This window comes from Ursus arctos, unplaced genomic scaffold, assembly GCF_023065955.2.
Source record: "Ursus arctos isolate Adak ecotype North America unplaced genomic scaffold, UrsArc2.0 scaffold_14, whole genome shotgun sequence".
Classification (NCBI taxonomy): Eukaryota; Metazoa; Chordata; class Mammalia; order Carnivora; family Ursidae; genus Ursus; species Ursus arctos.
The window spans coordinates 35,619,079-35,633,510 of record NW_026622808.1 but is presented as its reverse complement, the minus strand read 5'-3'; the positions used below and the strand labels follow the sequence as shown (position 1 = coordinate 35,633,510).

Sequence of the window (14,432 nt, the reverse complement as noted above, 5' to 3'; positions counted from 1 at the left end):
ATCTATTTTAAATGATTTTAGTTGAATACAAGGGTATTTTAATGAAAGAGCAAGAGGGAGAGCGAGGCGAGGGGGGCGGAATAAAATCATTCCAGAGAAACAACCGCAAAAGACTTGAACATTGTCTCACAGAGAAACATTTCAAAACCAACTAAAAGAAAGTGGTAACAATGATAGAAGCAGTGAGAAAAAGTATAAATAAAATTTATAAAAATTCAGAAATGAGATGGAGAAAAGGGAGATTTGAAAAGAGCAAAAGTAGGAGTTAGGCAAGAACTAGAAATGAAAAAATATTAGAAATGAAGACTAAGTTTAAGTGAACACAGGAACAAATCTACCATGGATGGTATCTGAAGAGAAATGGAAGATGAAAAGGAAGAAAAATTTTAAAATAAAAAAGGAATGAGGAAAGAGAAGAGACTTGGGGTAAAGTCCCTGAAGAAAACCACAACAAGTGAAACAATAAACTTTCATTCAAGAAAGCTTGACTGAAATAAAGTGGGAGAGATACATTAAGGAAGGGTTCACTTTGCACACAGGAAAATCAAGTGAGAATAGCTATATCAAAGTGCATTCTAGTGACACCTGAACTTTGTTTTTTTTAAAGTATTTATTTATTTGAGAGAAAGAGAGCAGGAGCAGGAAGGAGGGGCAGAGGGAGAAGCAGACTCCCCGCCGAGCAGGGAGACTTAGGCAGGGCTCGATCGCAGGACCCTGAGATCATGACCTGAGCCAAAGGCAGATGCTTAACCATCTGAGCCACCCAGGTGCCCAAAAGATCTAAATTTCTTGAAGAGGAAGGATTGTCACGAGACTATTTGGCAGTAGTGCTTTATGATAAAAGATCGTAGGGTAAGGGTTAAGAAATTTAGTGAAAGATTCTATGAGACAGGGGTTTTACATGAGGCTACACTGAACTGCAGGTATAAAGGCCATAAGCAGACTGTTAGAAGATGTGAAGATTCAGGAACAGTGTTCCTATGAGCCCTTGCTAAGACATCCCCTGGGGACTGAGCTTTAGAAAACCAAGTGAATGAAGAGACATCAGCATAAGAACTGTTAATGAGACATTAAATATATGTGTAGCTGTAGAACTTGGAACTAAATGAAGGTTACAAAGGACACAGTGTAGTACATAATGGCTACATAATCTGACAGTGTAGATACAGTGTAACTATAAAAATGTGAGGCAGCAGAGGGGGAGGGCGCGTGTGTATAGTGGTAAAGCTCATGCTGCCTTTTCAAAAACCCAGCTTTACTGCAGAGTAAACTCATTACCTTTTATTTTTTATTTTTTTAAACTAATTACCTTTTAAATGTTAATTGAGAGTAAAAGACATTACCTGAAATGAGACGGTGAAGAAGAGGAGAGAAAAGAGGTTTTGGCTAATGTTAGTACTGTTTATAGAACAAAGAAATGGAAAATAATCCAAAGATAGAACTAAAGTGTTATGTAAAGGTATTAGTATATACTAAGGTAACCAGAAGAATAAAACCACAAACCTTTCTAACTGCCAAAAGATAGATTTTAAAAAGTGTATGTTCAATTAAAATAGTTCACATAGTGGGAGACTGTGCACACACACACACACACACACACACATCAATGACCTATATGATATTTAACAGTATGACAAAATTGAGGGCATACCTATTGCTTATATCAACAGATGTTAATGGGCTTAGTCTTCTATTAAAAGTAAAAGAATAGTTCAGGTTAACTCAGAAAGCAAAACCCACTTCTATGCTACGTACAGGAGACCCAGCTAATGGAGAGATTCGGAAAGGGTTAAAATACAAGGATGGACAAAGATATATAAAAATCAGAACAAATAGAAAAGAAAGTAGGAGTGTCAGTGGTATTTCATAAAGGCAGAATTCAGATCAGAAAGCATTATGAGAGGAAAGGGTGCTTTGTAACGATAAAAGCTGCAGTGCATGGTAAGAAGAAATGGGGACCATCTACTACAGTCAGGGGCTGTTTTCCTGGATAGCCTTGTTTTATGAAAAAAGAAAAATGTATAAAGAATGAAGGAGAGGGGGAGCATATGAATGTGTATATGTGAAGTTCATTTAAAAAAAAATAAAAGAAGTCTATTGAAAAAGTTTCCTGTGTGGGGATGTGCCTGGGTGGCACGGTCAGTTAAACGGCTGCCTTAGCGGCTGCCTTCGCCTCAGGTCATGATCTCAGGGTCCTGGGATGGAGTCCTTGCCTTGGACTCTCTGCTCAGTGGGGAGCCTGCTTCTCCCTCTCCCTCTGCTCCTTCCCCCATTCATGCTCACGTGCTCTCTCTCTTACTCCCTCTCTCTCTCTCTCAAATAAACAAATAAAATCTTTAAGAAAGATTTTCTTAAAATCTTGTGGGGAAGGAAGGAAATGGAATGAAGAGGGGGAGAGGGATAGAAGCTAGATTTTCTGAATGTACCTATTTTGTAGATTTGAATTTTGAACTATGTATTTTATGTAACTATAAAATTTTAAAGAAATTTCTAAAAAACAAAAAAGCAGCATAAAAATGTAACTGTATGGAGATTGTGAAGTGACCACTCAAAGAACTATTTCTATTTCATTGGCTTTCAGATACAGTAATTTAAAGGTACATCCCTAATAGGGATATAACATAACAACAACATCAAAAGTAAGCTATTTTCAGTAATCATTGTTAGTGGCAGAGTTGATGTTATTTTGAAATAATGTTTGGGTGTTGTGGGATCAAGTCATAATGAAATGTGTGAGAGCTAGGGTTTTCAGCAGGAAAGAAAGGAAACAGAAGTTGGGTAAGTGAAGTTAAGTAGAAACACTGTCTTCATGAATTTGAATTGGAAGTATTAGTATGAACTGATGTGATTTATATCTTAAAAAGAGAGAAGATATTTCTTAGTTCTAGATACTGAGAAGGCCTACAAACACAAACAGTTAAAGAATATAAACAAATGAGCACCCTCAGCACCCTAATTATGACCTCTGAATACCATTTCACCCGAATAAGTTAGAGCTCCTTGGAGAAGGAGCCGATTTCCTGGATTCGGGCGGGAAGGGTACGAGCTGAGTGAGCCTGGGACACCGTTCATACCAAAAGTAAGAAGGATGTCAGTGACTGTTTACTACGGTCATGTCGAAAGAGAGTCCCTCTGGTTAAAGACAGGATGGTTGACCATCAGTAGGACAATAGCTGCAATGGCCTGGAACAGGTCATATGTGATTTAGTCAATAATTTCCTAGTGAGACTTGTACACAGAACTCTCACTGGTTGCTTTTGAAGGGTGTGAGGGAACCTGCTGATGAAATTGAAGATTGGTAAATACAGGGAAAGATAAAGAGAATCAAACAGATATCCTGGCTCTTTTCTGTGAACTACACCTCAAGGTAATGAAGTAGTTGAAGAAGTGAAAATTTTCTTTATAGAATATTTTGGTTAGTAAACAACAACAACAAAAAAAGGATGATGGAAAAAATCACCATTTTTAGTCCCTAATGAAGCAGTGTATCTATGACATGACCATTAAAAGCTGCTGTCACCACAAAAGAAGAGACAACCAGACTCAATGTGCTTCTTGATGGACGTGATAGAAGGTTACAACTCCACTTACGGACTATTCTCGATGGCCCCCCAAAAGAGAGATCTGAGTTCGATCAAGCCTGTAGCCCTTAATATTGATTCATAGAAAATACAGAGGTCAGTGGAACAGCTGGTTATCACTGACAGGGAGGCAGCCAGTAAAAGGAGACTCAGAAGAACTCTAAACAGACAAAAGGCTCTCTCTCAGCAGCAAATACGCTGCTAGAAAGAGAGAGTGGGGAGATGGTGGGGGAGAAAGAGCATGTGGATCAAAAGAGAATTGAGCAGTATATCAGCCATTTGCAGTATATGTACCTCATTGGGATCCTGATTTGACCAAGCAAATTGGAAAAACCATTTATGAGACATTTGGGGAAATTTAAACATGGACTAGATATTTTTTATTGAAGAATTATTGTTAATTTTTAAAGGTGTGATATTGTGCTTATATAAAGAGTTATTTTCTTTTAGAAATACATACTGGGGCGCCTGGGTGACTCAGTCGGTTAAGCGTCCTACTTGTGACTTCAGCTCAGGTGATGATCTCATGGGTCGTGGGATCAAGCCCCACGTCAGGCTCTGCACTCAGTGGGGAGTCTGCTTGAGATTCTCTCTCTCCCTCTCCCTCTGCCCTTTTCCTCTGACCTTTCCCCTCTTGTGCACTCTTTCTCTCTCTTAAATATATAAATAAAAATCTTTAGAAATACATACTGAGATTAAACTGGGTGAAATTATCTGATAAAATTATATGATATTAGGAATTGGCTTTTAAATAATCTGTGGTTGGGTGGGGTGGGCTGTGTGAGGGTATAGATCATCAGGATTGGCAAAATATCTGTAAAGAACCAGAGAGTAAATATGTTAGGCTTTACAGGCCATGTGATCCCTGTAACAGCTACCTAATGCTACCTTTGTGGTATAAAGCAGCCACAGACCATGTGAAAACAAATGGGCATGACTGTGTTCCAGTAAAACTTTAATTATAAAAATATACAGTAGGCCGAAGTTAGCCCCCAGGTTGTAGTTTGCCAACAACTCCTGGGAAGACTGACCATGAAGTGACAGTTGTTGAGGCTGGGGTACATGGGGTTATCATACTCTTTTCTCTACTTTTATATAAATTTGAGGATTTCCATCGTAAAAAAAGAAAAAAAAAAGTTAAGTTTTGGATAAAATTGGGCCCAACTGGGGCACCTGGGTGGCTCAGTCGGTTAAGTGTCTGCCTTCAGGTAAGGTTATGATCCCTAGGTCCTGGGATCGAGTTTCACGTTGGGCTCTTTGCTCAGCGGGGAGTCTGCTTCTTCCTTTCCTCCCTGCTTTTACTCTGTCTCTCTCTCTCTCAAATAAGTAAATAAATAAAATCTTTAAAAAAAAATGGGGCCCAACTCCCTGTTACTGTATTCTCTTTGTTTTGTGTATACCTCTTATTAAACTAATTGGGAAGTAGATCTATCTAGAAAGGGATTTTTTTTAAGTTCTGAAAGAAGTAATATGTTGGACTCAGATGTTGAAAGTACAAATGCATCTCTACATCACTTTCTCTGGTTTAACTTCTCTGTATTTGGTTGAGTTTAGTTTCTCTGTATTCTGTAGCTGCATTATGAGTGATCACTCATTTATTCCCTCATCTAGGTATCAGAGATAAAGTGTCTGATTGGGATGAGTTTCTGCGGCAGACCCTGATGGGAGCGTGTAGCCCTCCTGTTCCGCTGCTAGAAGGCGTGAGTATTATTGCTGGCAGAATCAGTGTGGAAAACCCTTCTCCTCTTCAGTGGTATTTCCTGTCCTGGAACCTTAAAATTGATCGCTCCTTTATCACTCTAAAGCAAATAAGCATTGGTACTACAGACATAGACAAAGGGTATCAGTGGGTTTAAACTTATCCTCAGAGGTTGCCAACTGGTGCCTTACATAGTGCCTAAAATGTTCTGAATTTGTTGCTAACACATAACAATCTAGTTTTCCAGGTTCTTTTATGAAGTTGGAAAATGGAGCCTTTTGAGGTCTCTGTCTCTGAGCAGGTGTTGATTCCACTTCAGGAATTTGTAACTCTCACCCCAGGAGACTTGAGACCCCGTTTTCTTTTGCTCAGAAGACAGTGGACTCATTGTATTCTTACCACCCACCTGCCTTCAACAGTCCTTTTAAATTAGTGTAGCTTTTAAGCTTGTTAGTGAGTATAATATAGATTTCTTGTTTTTGCAAAATCAGTTTATTGGTTATGACATTTCTAAGTTATATTTTGTCACTTTCTGTCATACCAGTTACATTCTTTGTGGCATATGTGAAATGCAATGTATGAACATTCCAATCTCTCTACATTTTTGCCAGCACTTGTTACTCTCTTTTGGTTATAGCTGTGCTAGTGAATATGAAGCAGTTTCTCATTTTGATTTGCATTTTCCTAATGACAAATGATGTTAAGTATCTTTTTCTGTACTGTTTGCCATTTGTATATCTTCTTTGGGGAAATGTCTTTGCCCATTTTTAAAATGGGTTGTCTTTTTATTATAGAATTGTAAGAGTTCCTTATATCTGATAACAAGTCCAGGTCAGATACGATTTCCAAATATTTTGTGAACTCTCTTTTCACTTTCTTAATGATACTGTTTACAGCACAAAAGTTTATTTTGATGTAGTCCAGTTTATTTTGTTGTTGTTACTTGTACTTTTGGTGTCATATCTAATTAGGCTTTGTTTAACGCAAGGTTACAAAGATTTACTGCTGTATTTTCTACGTGTTTTATGCTTTTGACTCTTACATCTCATTCTGTGATCCATTTACATTCCCCTTTAAAACTCGATTGGTAAATACTCTATTTCCAGCTGACCTTTATATTTTATCCTCTGACTCATTTCATTATGCTTAGCCAGGGCCTGGCACACACTAAACAAACACACGGTAAAATTTTAATGAATGAATGAAATCATGAACAAATGATTTAATAGATATCCAGCTCTATGTTGACCTTGATTCTGCCATCCTGATTTTTAGCTGTGAACATGTTCCTCCATTTGTTCGTATGGTCTTTTGCATACATTTGAATATGTAAATGTCACAGAGCAATTCTTATTAGGGAAAAATGTAAGTTTGAATATTAAGAAATGGTTAAGTCATGATATTGGAATCAGCATTCCCTTTTATTCTTTATTGTAGCTTTTTTAAAAAAGATTTTATTTGAGAGCGAGAGTGCGAGCTTGGGATGGACAGAGGGAGAAGGAGAAGCAGACTCCCTGCTGAGCAGGGAGCCTGATGCCGGATTGATCCCAGGACTGTGGGATTATGACCTGAGCCGAAAGCAGACACTTAACCCACTGAGCCACCCAGACACCCCTGTGGTAGCTTTTAATATGTATCTAGAGTGATAGTTAAACTTTTCCATTCCATTAGCATAATCAAAACACTGTGTTCATAGGAATATTGTTGTGAAATGAGTCAGAAACAACTGAAGTGCCATCAGTAGATAAGTGGATAAATTACTGCCCATTTATAACACAGAATATCAATTAATAGTATAAAAGAATAAAGATTTGTATGTGCTATAATAGAAAGATAGCTGTGATGTATTAAGTGGCAAACACGAATAGGAAAAGAGTATACAGTGGCCCCTTTTTTCAAAAAACATGAGAGAGACAGACACAGGTAGATGTTGACTTCTGTGTAGAAAAACCAGTCTCAGAGTGGGTGCCAAAGTGTTTATCATGGTTCTTTCTCGGAGGTGGGATTGTGGGGGATTTTGACTTTTGTCATGCTTGATTTTTCGTTTAATGGTGACCATATTTGCTTTTACAGTCAGACTAAGTAATGATGATAATTTAAAATTTTTTACTAGATGAAACTATACAACATAGCCCTAGAGACAGAGGTCTGTTAGAATAGTTTCATTGCGTTGTAAGTAGAATTTTCTTTAAGATAAACATTTTCATGTCATCCAGAAATAATACTATGGAGACTTGTATGATATTTGGCCTTTCAGTGTCACGGCTTTGAGTGGGTAGAAATGTAAAGGCTCATTGGAGATCCTTTACAGCTTGCCTTTTTAAAATACTCTGTGAGCTTCTCATAATCGTTTTCACCTCTTGCGCCTACAGCTCCGCAACGGGAGGAATCCTTTAGATCTCATTGCTCCGGGCTCCAGGCTCGAATGCCAAGCTTTCCGGGACTCGTTAAGCACTTGGATTGTTACCGTAGTAGAAAACATTGGGGGACGGCTGAAGCTGCGTTATGAAGGACTTGAAAGCTCTGACAATTTTGAGCACTGGTTGTATTACTTGGATCCATTTCTTCATCACGCTGGTTGGGCTGCTCAACAGGGATATGAGCTTCAGCCCCCATTAGGTGAAGAGTAATATAACATTTTTCTTTTAACTGTTACATTATTGTTAGGTTTTTACTAATGTTGATGAGACTGAAAAATTTATTACTCTGCATATTACAAGTGTAATAGAGATATTACAAAAAATATATATTTGATTAAGTGCCTATTTTTCTTTTGGCTTATTAATTTAGTAATTTGCCACACATCTTGCTGTGCCTTATGGACTCCTGCCCCAACTCTTACTGACCCCTTACCAAAATTGAAGAAAAATTTTCTAGGTAGCATTTAGATAGGTATACGAGTAGGATAGGTCTTAGGGTAGGTCATGGTTCAAAGTGAATTGTTGATTAGAAGAAATAACAATCTCAAAACTGGAGTTACTGTTTAAAGCACTTTGCGCCTCCTCTTCTGTGCTTCAGTTTGGGTGTTGTATTATTCTGCGGCCTGCAGCAGTCCTTATGATCTTGCTGTGGGAATTTTCCCCAGGCCTCCTCCCCAGGCTCTGAACAGAGGGGACAAAGTGCTGAGTTAAGGTGCAGGCTCTGTGAATGAAGATGGTGTAAGTGTGCCAGAGCCCTTTCTTTTCCCCATGGAAAGTGTCCTGTTTACGTGAATGCTATCCGAACAGATACAAAGTGTGTACGTTCTCATTTAAAATGTCCTGTCTTGTTTTACAAAAGCCATCCGGCATCTGAAAAATGAAGCTGAGTGGCAAGAGATCTTGGCCAAAGTGAAAGAGGAGGAGGAAGAGCCATTGCCATCATACTTATTTAAGGTAAAAACAGAACGGGACAGAAGGTGCTCACCTTCGCACAGTAGGGTCAGGCACAGAGCAGACAGTAACCCTGGGGGTCAGTGAGAATTGCTGGGGTGTCTGAAGGAGGTAAGAGGTTTGAAGGCTGGAGTGATGGGTATCCTGTTTTTCTTGTAAACGTAGTCTAGGTTTTCTCCCAACATTCTCTTAAAGAATTTGAGTCTTTTCTTTTCCACTCTTAACTACATAGTCCCAACTCGTTATAAAATAAACTTGTTTTCCTCCAGATGGTCTTTGTGTTCCAAATACAGAGAGTAGGAGTACTTCCTGTGTTTTTGTTTCTGAATAATTTTTTGCAGGAAAGAAAATATACAATTAAATATACAGTTCTATTTCAATTGATTAAGAGTAGTGTTCAGCTATATATGAGTATAAAATAAATGTGAAAATATTGTATTTTTATTCCCTCTTGGTGTTTGCATTTCAGGACAAACAAGTGATTAGCACTCATTCGTTCTCTGTAAATATGAAGTTGGAAGCTGTGGACCCCTGGTCTCCTTTTGGGATCTCTCCGGCTACAGTTGTTAAGGTAAAATGGGGGCAGCTCTTTTGGTACGAATACCTGTCAGGATGCCTGGTTTAGGAAAGTGGCTAGAGTTTTGATCTTCAGCTCTGCTAATCTGAGCCGTGTTTCTCCTAAGCTGTGAGGCTACAATGACTTCTGTGCGCATTTTGTATTTGTACAGTCTAGCTCTCTGTGGCCCATTCCTCCTTCTGGGCCTGGTCACCCCAGCCCACCAAAGCTTGGGTGCCAAGAGTAGTGGGGCGTGGTCTTTGGGGCAGGCGTTGAGGCAGATAACTAGAGGGGACTTATGCAGGCCACGGTGTCTGAGAAGTCTGGGCACAGGTGACAGTGTCAGTGTCCACCCAGATGCAGGGCTCAGTGGGGATGGGGCAGCTGGGGGCGGGGCAGATGATCATGAGATGTGTGCAGGATTGCTCCAGAATGTAGTCCAGAGTTCAGACTCAGACTCCAATCTCTTGGAAGGCTGACAAAAGGAAGGCTCCTATTGAGAGTAAGCACAGGAGCTGGGCAGGTTGTCAGGCCCTGGTAACTCTGTTTCTGATACTGAGGCACAAGACAAGGGGTTAGTTCAGGACTAGAGCAGAGGCCTGTTTACCCAGAGTAGAGCCAGAAGACAAGTGTGACTAGAGGAGTGGTCGCTTGGACGCCGAATTGTCTGACCTATTGAGATTTAATTTTTTTTTTTTTTTGCCTTAGGAGAAGATTACTCTGAGAACAGGGAGGGATTCTGAACCTGCAGTGGGGTCAGAAGGCCCTTTCTGGAGTCTGAAGGGCCGTGGGGTGGCAAGGAGTCGAAGCAGGTTAATAAAACCTTTTTGGCATTTGAAACTAGGCTAGGATCCAGAAAGCTGATGTACAAGTTTTGGTGGACTCCTCACTCGGCCTAAACTAAATTTCGTTTGGAGCCCAAATATTTAGATTTGAACCCAGGTTCTGCTACTTTCTTGCTGGATAAAATGGGGCAAATTGTTTAACCTCTTTTTAGATCTAGTTTCCTTATCTGCAAAATGGGGTTGATGATGGTACGTACCTTATTATGTTGTAAGGAAGGTTAAAACTGAGTTAATGCCTGAAAAGCATTTAATTAAAACAGTGCCTGACGCATAGGTACCATTTATTGAGTGCTTAGCGTTATTATTCATACCCACTGTGGCTATGCAGTTTTGTGACCTGTTTGCCTACTCCAAGGAAATGGTGTACACACGTGTGTCCTTTCGTACCTGCACATAAACCATTTGTGTTGTCTGTTCGATTGTATGTGCAGGTTTTTGATGAGAAGTACTTCCTTGTGGAAATGGATGATTTGCGACCAGAGAATCACGCACGACGATCTTTCGTGTGTCATGCTGACAGTCCTGGTATTTTCCCCGTGCAGTGGAGTCTGAAGAATGGTTTACACATCAGCCCCCCTCCTGGTAGGTAGTTGTTCTGTTCTGAGTTGTTCATCGCGGACAACATCACCTGCGTCTTTGTCTCTCTCTCTCCTCATTGCTCCAGCCTGTCCTTAACATTTTTGGGTCCCAAGACAAGTATAAATGAAGGCCTTGATTCCATATATTTACGTATTGGCAAGTTATAAGTTAAGCTCAAAAACTATTGGGTATGTTCTGTCCTCCTACCTTGACAAATATGTCTTTAGAACAGCCTGGGGTTTCATGTGGCTTCCTAGTTCGCTCCCTCCTGTGTCTGTTGTGAGGGCACAGAGGAGTGAGGGTAGGACACCCAGGGAGTGTCAGGAGCTGGCGTATGAGAGAAGGCCTCAGTACCAGAGCTGGGAGGTCGGAGGCAGATAGCTGTGATTTTTAGGTTTCTGGGCATCCCCTTGGAGTGAGGCGCTCAGACTTCAGAGGAAGGTTTATGATTAAGAGCAGGACTCAGAGAAGCTGTAGGTAGGAAAGCAGCAACTCATTTTCCTGGTGTTGGTAACTTTGCAAAATATAATCTTTTTTTTTTTTTTTTTTAAGATTTTATTTATTTAGAGAGAGCATGGTGGGGGTAGGAGGAGGGGCAGAGGGAGAGAGAGACTCTCAAGCGGGCTCCACACCCCGTGCAGGGCCCACATGGGTCTCGATCTCATGACCCTGAGATCATGCCCTGAGCCTATATCAAGAGTCGGGTGCTTAACTGAATGAGTTACCCAGGTGCCCCTGCAAAATATAATCTCTGGTCCTTTAATCAAAGTTCTTAAATATGATGGTAGTTGACCTTGACTGAAATTTTTAGTATTTTTAAACTTCCAATATCTGGACATGTCAAATGCTTATCCGACTTTTGTATCAGCACATCAGATTATTTGGCAGTCTGTGTGTCCTTTACTAGTAGGCTTTTGGTGAACACAGCTTCACTTTCTAAGTGGTAAGTGCTGGAACACTGGGCTAGAAGTACTCTTCTCTGTTAACAAGAGTCATAAACTCAGGCCCTTTTGCTGTTTATTCAGCCTCCATTCATTCAACGAACATCTGTGGAATGTTTGCTATGAGCTAGGCATTGGGCTTGTCTGTCACCGGGGAGACAAAAGTGAGTACGGCAGTTCCGGCAAGGAGCAGGTAGGGGAGAACAGTCCTGGAGCCCCCACCGTTCTCCATCAGTGAACAGAGAGTGGGCCTGCCTGCCTGGTGGTGGTGGCAGGAGGGCGCACCCCTGCGGGAGGAAGTTCTTGCTTTGCTGGAAGGCTCTGGACATCCCAAGTTCTTTATCTTACCAGCTGCCTTTATGTGAAAAGGAAAAACAATTATTAAAGATATTGGAGCTTTCAGCATTGTTATAAACAACGCATCTGTCCCTGTAAATAGGAGGAAAGTAGTGGATTATGTCACTGAAAATGGCAGCTAATTTACTGTGAGGTGGAGCCGGGGGAGAGCTTGGTGCCAGTTTGAGTTGGGCAGAGGAGGGACTGCAGAGCTCGTGTGGCTGCCCGGTGGCGTAGTAGGCTGCCGTGTGCCTGTGAGGTGCTCTGCTCCGTGCGGCCGGGAGGGCTGCTCCGAAACAGCGGGGCAGCTGGGCAGATGGTGCGGCCAGGAAGTCAGGTCTGAGAGGCCTCTACCGGGAGCCATGCTGGACTGAAGGAGGCCATTAAGCTCAACTCTTCTTACGAAAGGAATTCATGATTGAGGTTATAAGAGCCTTGCGGTTCTGTAGAACATGAGTCTGAAAACAGTGCTGAGAGCATTGTGTCAGGTGTGGCTAAGCTGTGTGAGGGCATAGCTTCGGGGGAGGAAAAAGATGATCTGCTGTCTCTTCCTTGAGAGCCTAACTTGGAATAGAATGGGGATAGTAAGACTGGATTTATTAGTACAAATGAAACCCAGTCATAAATGTCTTCAGTTCTTCCGGTAAACTGCCAGCAGCTAATCATATAAAATAGTGTTGAAGATAAATGCGTAGTTTGAAACTTGAAAGTTTAAAAAATGTATCTGAGGAATTTTATTATATTGCTGTGGTTGACCAGAGATGCTCTGTTTTATAACATGAACGATGCTTTGGATTTATTGGTTGTTTTTCATCCTCCCAAAAATGAGCAAAGTCTTCACATTAGCAAATGAGAAGTGGTGGGTGGACACCTGGCAGAATGGAAGAGCCGGGCAGGCACGTGGGCTGTGAATCATTGTCTTTGTGTCCTTATTCAGGCTACGCGGGCCAGGACTTCGATTGGGCCGACTACCTCAAACAGTGTGGTGCTGAAGCTGCTCCCCAGAGGTGCTTTCCTCCGGTGAGAACCCCGCTCCCTCGTCGCCACGCCCTGGGCCTGCCGGGCACTGCTGTGCCTCCCATGCCCATGTGGCTATCACTCAGTCCTCTCGCTCAACCCAAATGAACATCTTGCCGAATATAATAAAATGGTCCAGGGAAAAAAGTCATTTACTACAGAAGTTAATTTGTTGATTTAATTGGTTTTTAAAGTTTATCAGTTTTTTTATTTAGTTGAAATCGTGCATTTTTTTTAGCTCGTAATTATCTTTCATTGTTTAAAAATAGGAAAAAATGTTTAAATATTAAGTGGAAGAAATCATTAAACTTATTTAAAATACTTCTGTGAAAATACTACATGCATACGGTTTACAACACCAAATAGCAGTAAAAAGCTTACAATGTAAAACAACAGGTCCCTGCCCTATCCCTTTCTGTGGTCTCCCTTTCCAGGAGTGCTCATTCCGGTTGTTCTCACTGTTGTTCTGGTATTTATACTTAAATCATTTTCAAAATAGTATGCTGCTATCTTTCAAGTCACTAATTTTAGACATGTCTGTTGGTTGTATGTTATGGTAAATGAGCACTTAGCTATTTTATATTACCTTTCTCCTCTGTCTTACCCCCCTCTTCTTCCTATTAGAGTTATATTACAGTTGGGTTAAGTCCGAATTGAGTATTTACGCTATGATATGCATTCATATATTATTCACAACTGGGCACTGCATTAGTTTATGATTTTCTCTTTTTCATTTGTCCTCAAGTTAATAATTGCCTTGTTTTTCATAGCTTAATTTTTTTTAAGATTTATTTATTTATTTGAGAGAGAGAGAGAACATGAGCAGGGGGAGGGACAGAAGAGGAGAGAGAGAGAGAGAATCCTTAAGCAGATTCCCCTCTGAGGACCCCGAGATCAAGAGTCGGACGCTTAATCTACTGAGCCATCCAGGTGCCCCTTCATAGCTTAATTTTCTTCGTTTCTATTGCTAGTTCTTCCCATACCTTCCAGTAGCTTCTCATAACTGTTCCACAAAGGCAATCACATCAGGAAGTCTGTGATCCCCCCCAACACCTTTATGAAGCTTAGAGTTTATTTGAGGAGTGAGGAGACGCTAATAACATATGCAGAAGTTCCCTTACCTGACTCTCAGATGGAGTATTAGTGGGTTAATTGAAAGTCAGCTAAATCAGGGAATCATCTTTTGACGGAACAGTCTATTTTAACTTAAGATGTATTAAAAATGCATTCATTTTTTAATCTTCTGGTAAGGCTTTTCCTTTGCATGTGGATTGTCAACTGGTTTAACACAGAGTAAACATGTACCCTGTCTACCTGTGTACATGCCGTGCTCTTGGGGTTTCTAGTGCAGTGAGATCTCTGATGCTCTGAAACAGGACGAGTGCAACCCCTTGTCAGTTTGTAATTACTTTTCCTTCCCCTATCCTTTCACACTCCTCTTGCCCACACCTGTTTTAGCAGCGGTTTTCCAGTGACTCCCGTTGATTATTGTCAGCAGCAGCTATCA

At 40.7% G+C, this 14,432-nt stretch overlaps 1 protein-coding gene across 13 annotated transcripts in view; it reads left to right on the top strand.

Moving 5' to 3' along the window:
• The window catches only part of SFMBT1 (Scm like with four mbt domains 1), a 126,477-nt gene that overhangs the window by 85,261 nt on the left and 26,784 nt on the right, over positions 1 to 14,432 (top strand). For all 13 annotated transcript variants that reach the window (XM_026501023.4, XM_048226516.2, XM_057311794.1 and 10 more), the window contains 6 exons: positions 5,193 to 5,281; positions 7,653 to 7,899; positions 8,560 to 8,654; positions 9,121 to 9,222; positions 10,484 to 10,634; positions 12,846 to 12,928. In XM_026501023.4, coding sequence (XP_026356808.1) covers positions 5,193 to 5,281; positions 7,653 to 7,899; positions 8,560 to 8,654; positions 9,121 to 9,222; positions 10,484 to 10,634; positions 12,846 to 12,928 — 767 coding nt within the window. The remainder of the gene's footprint in view (positions 1 to 5,192; positions 5,282 to 7,652; positions 7,900 to 8,559; positions 8,655 to 9,120; positions 9,223 to 10,483; positions 10,635 to 12,845; positions 12,929 to 14,432) is intronic.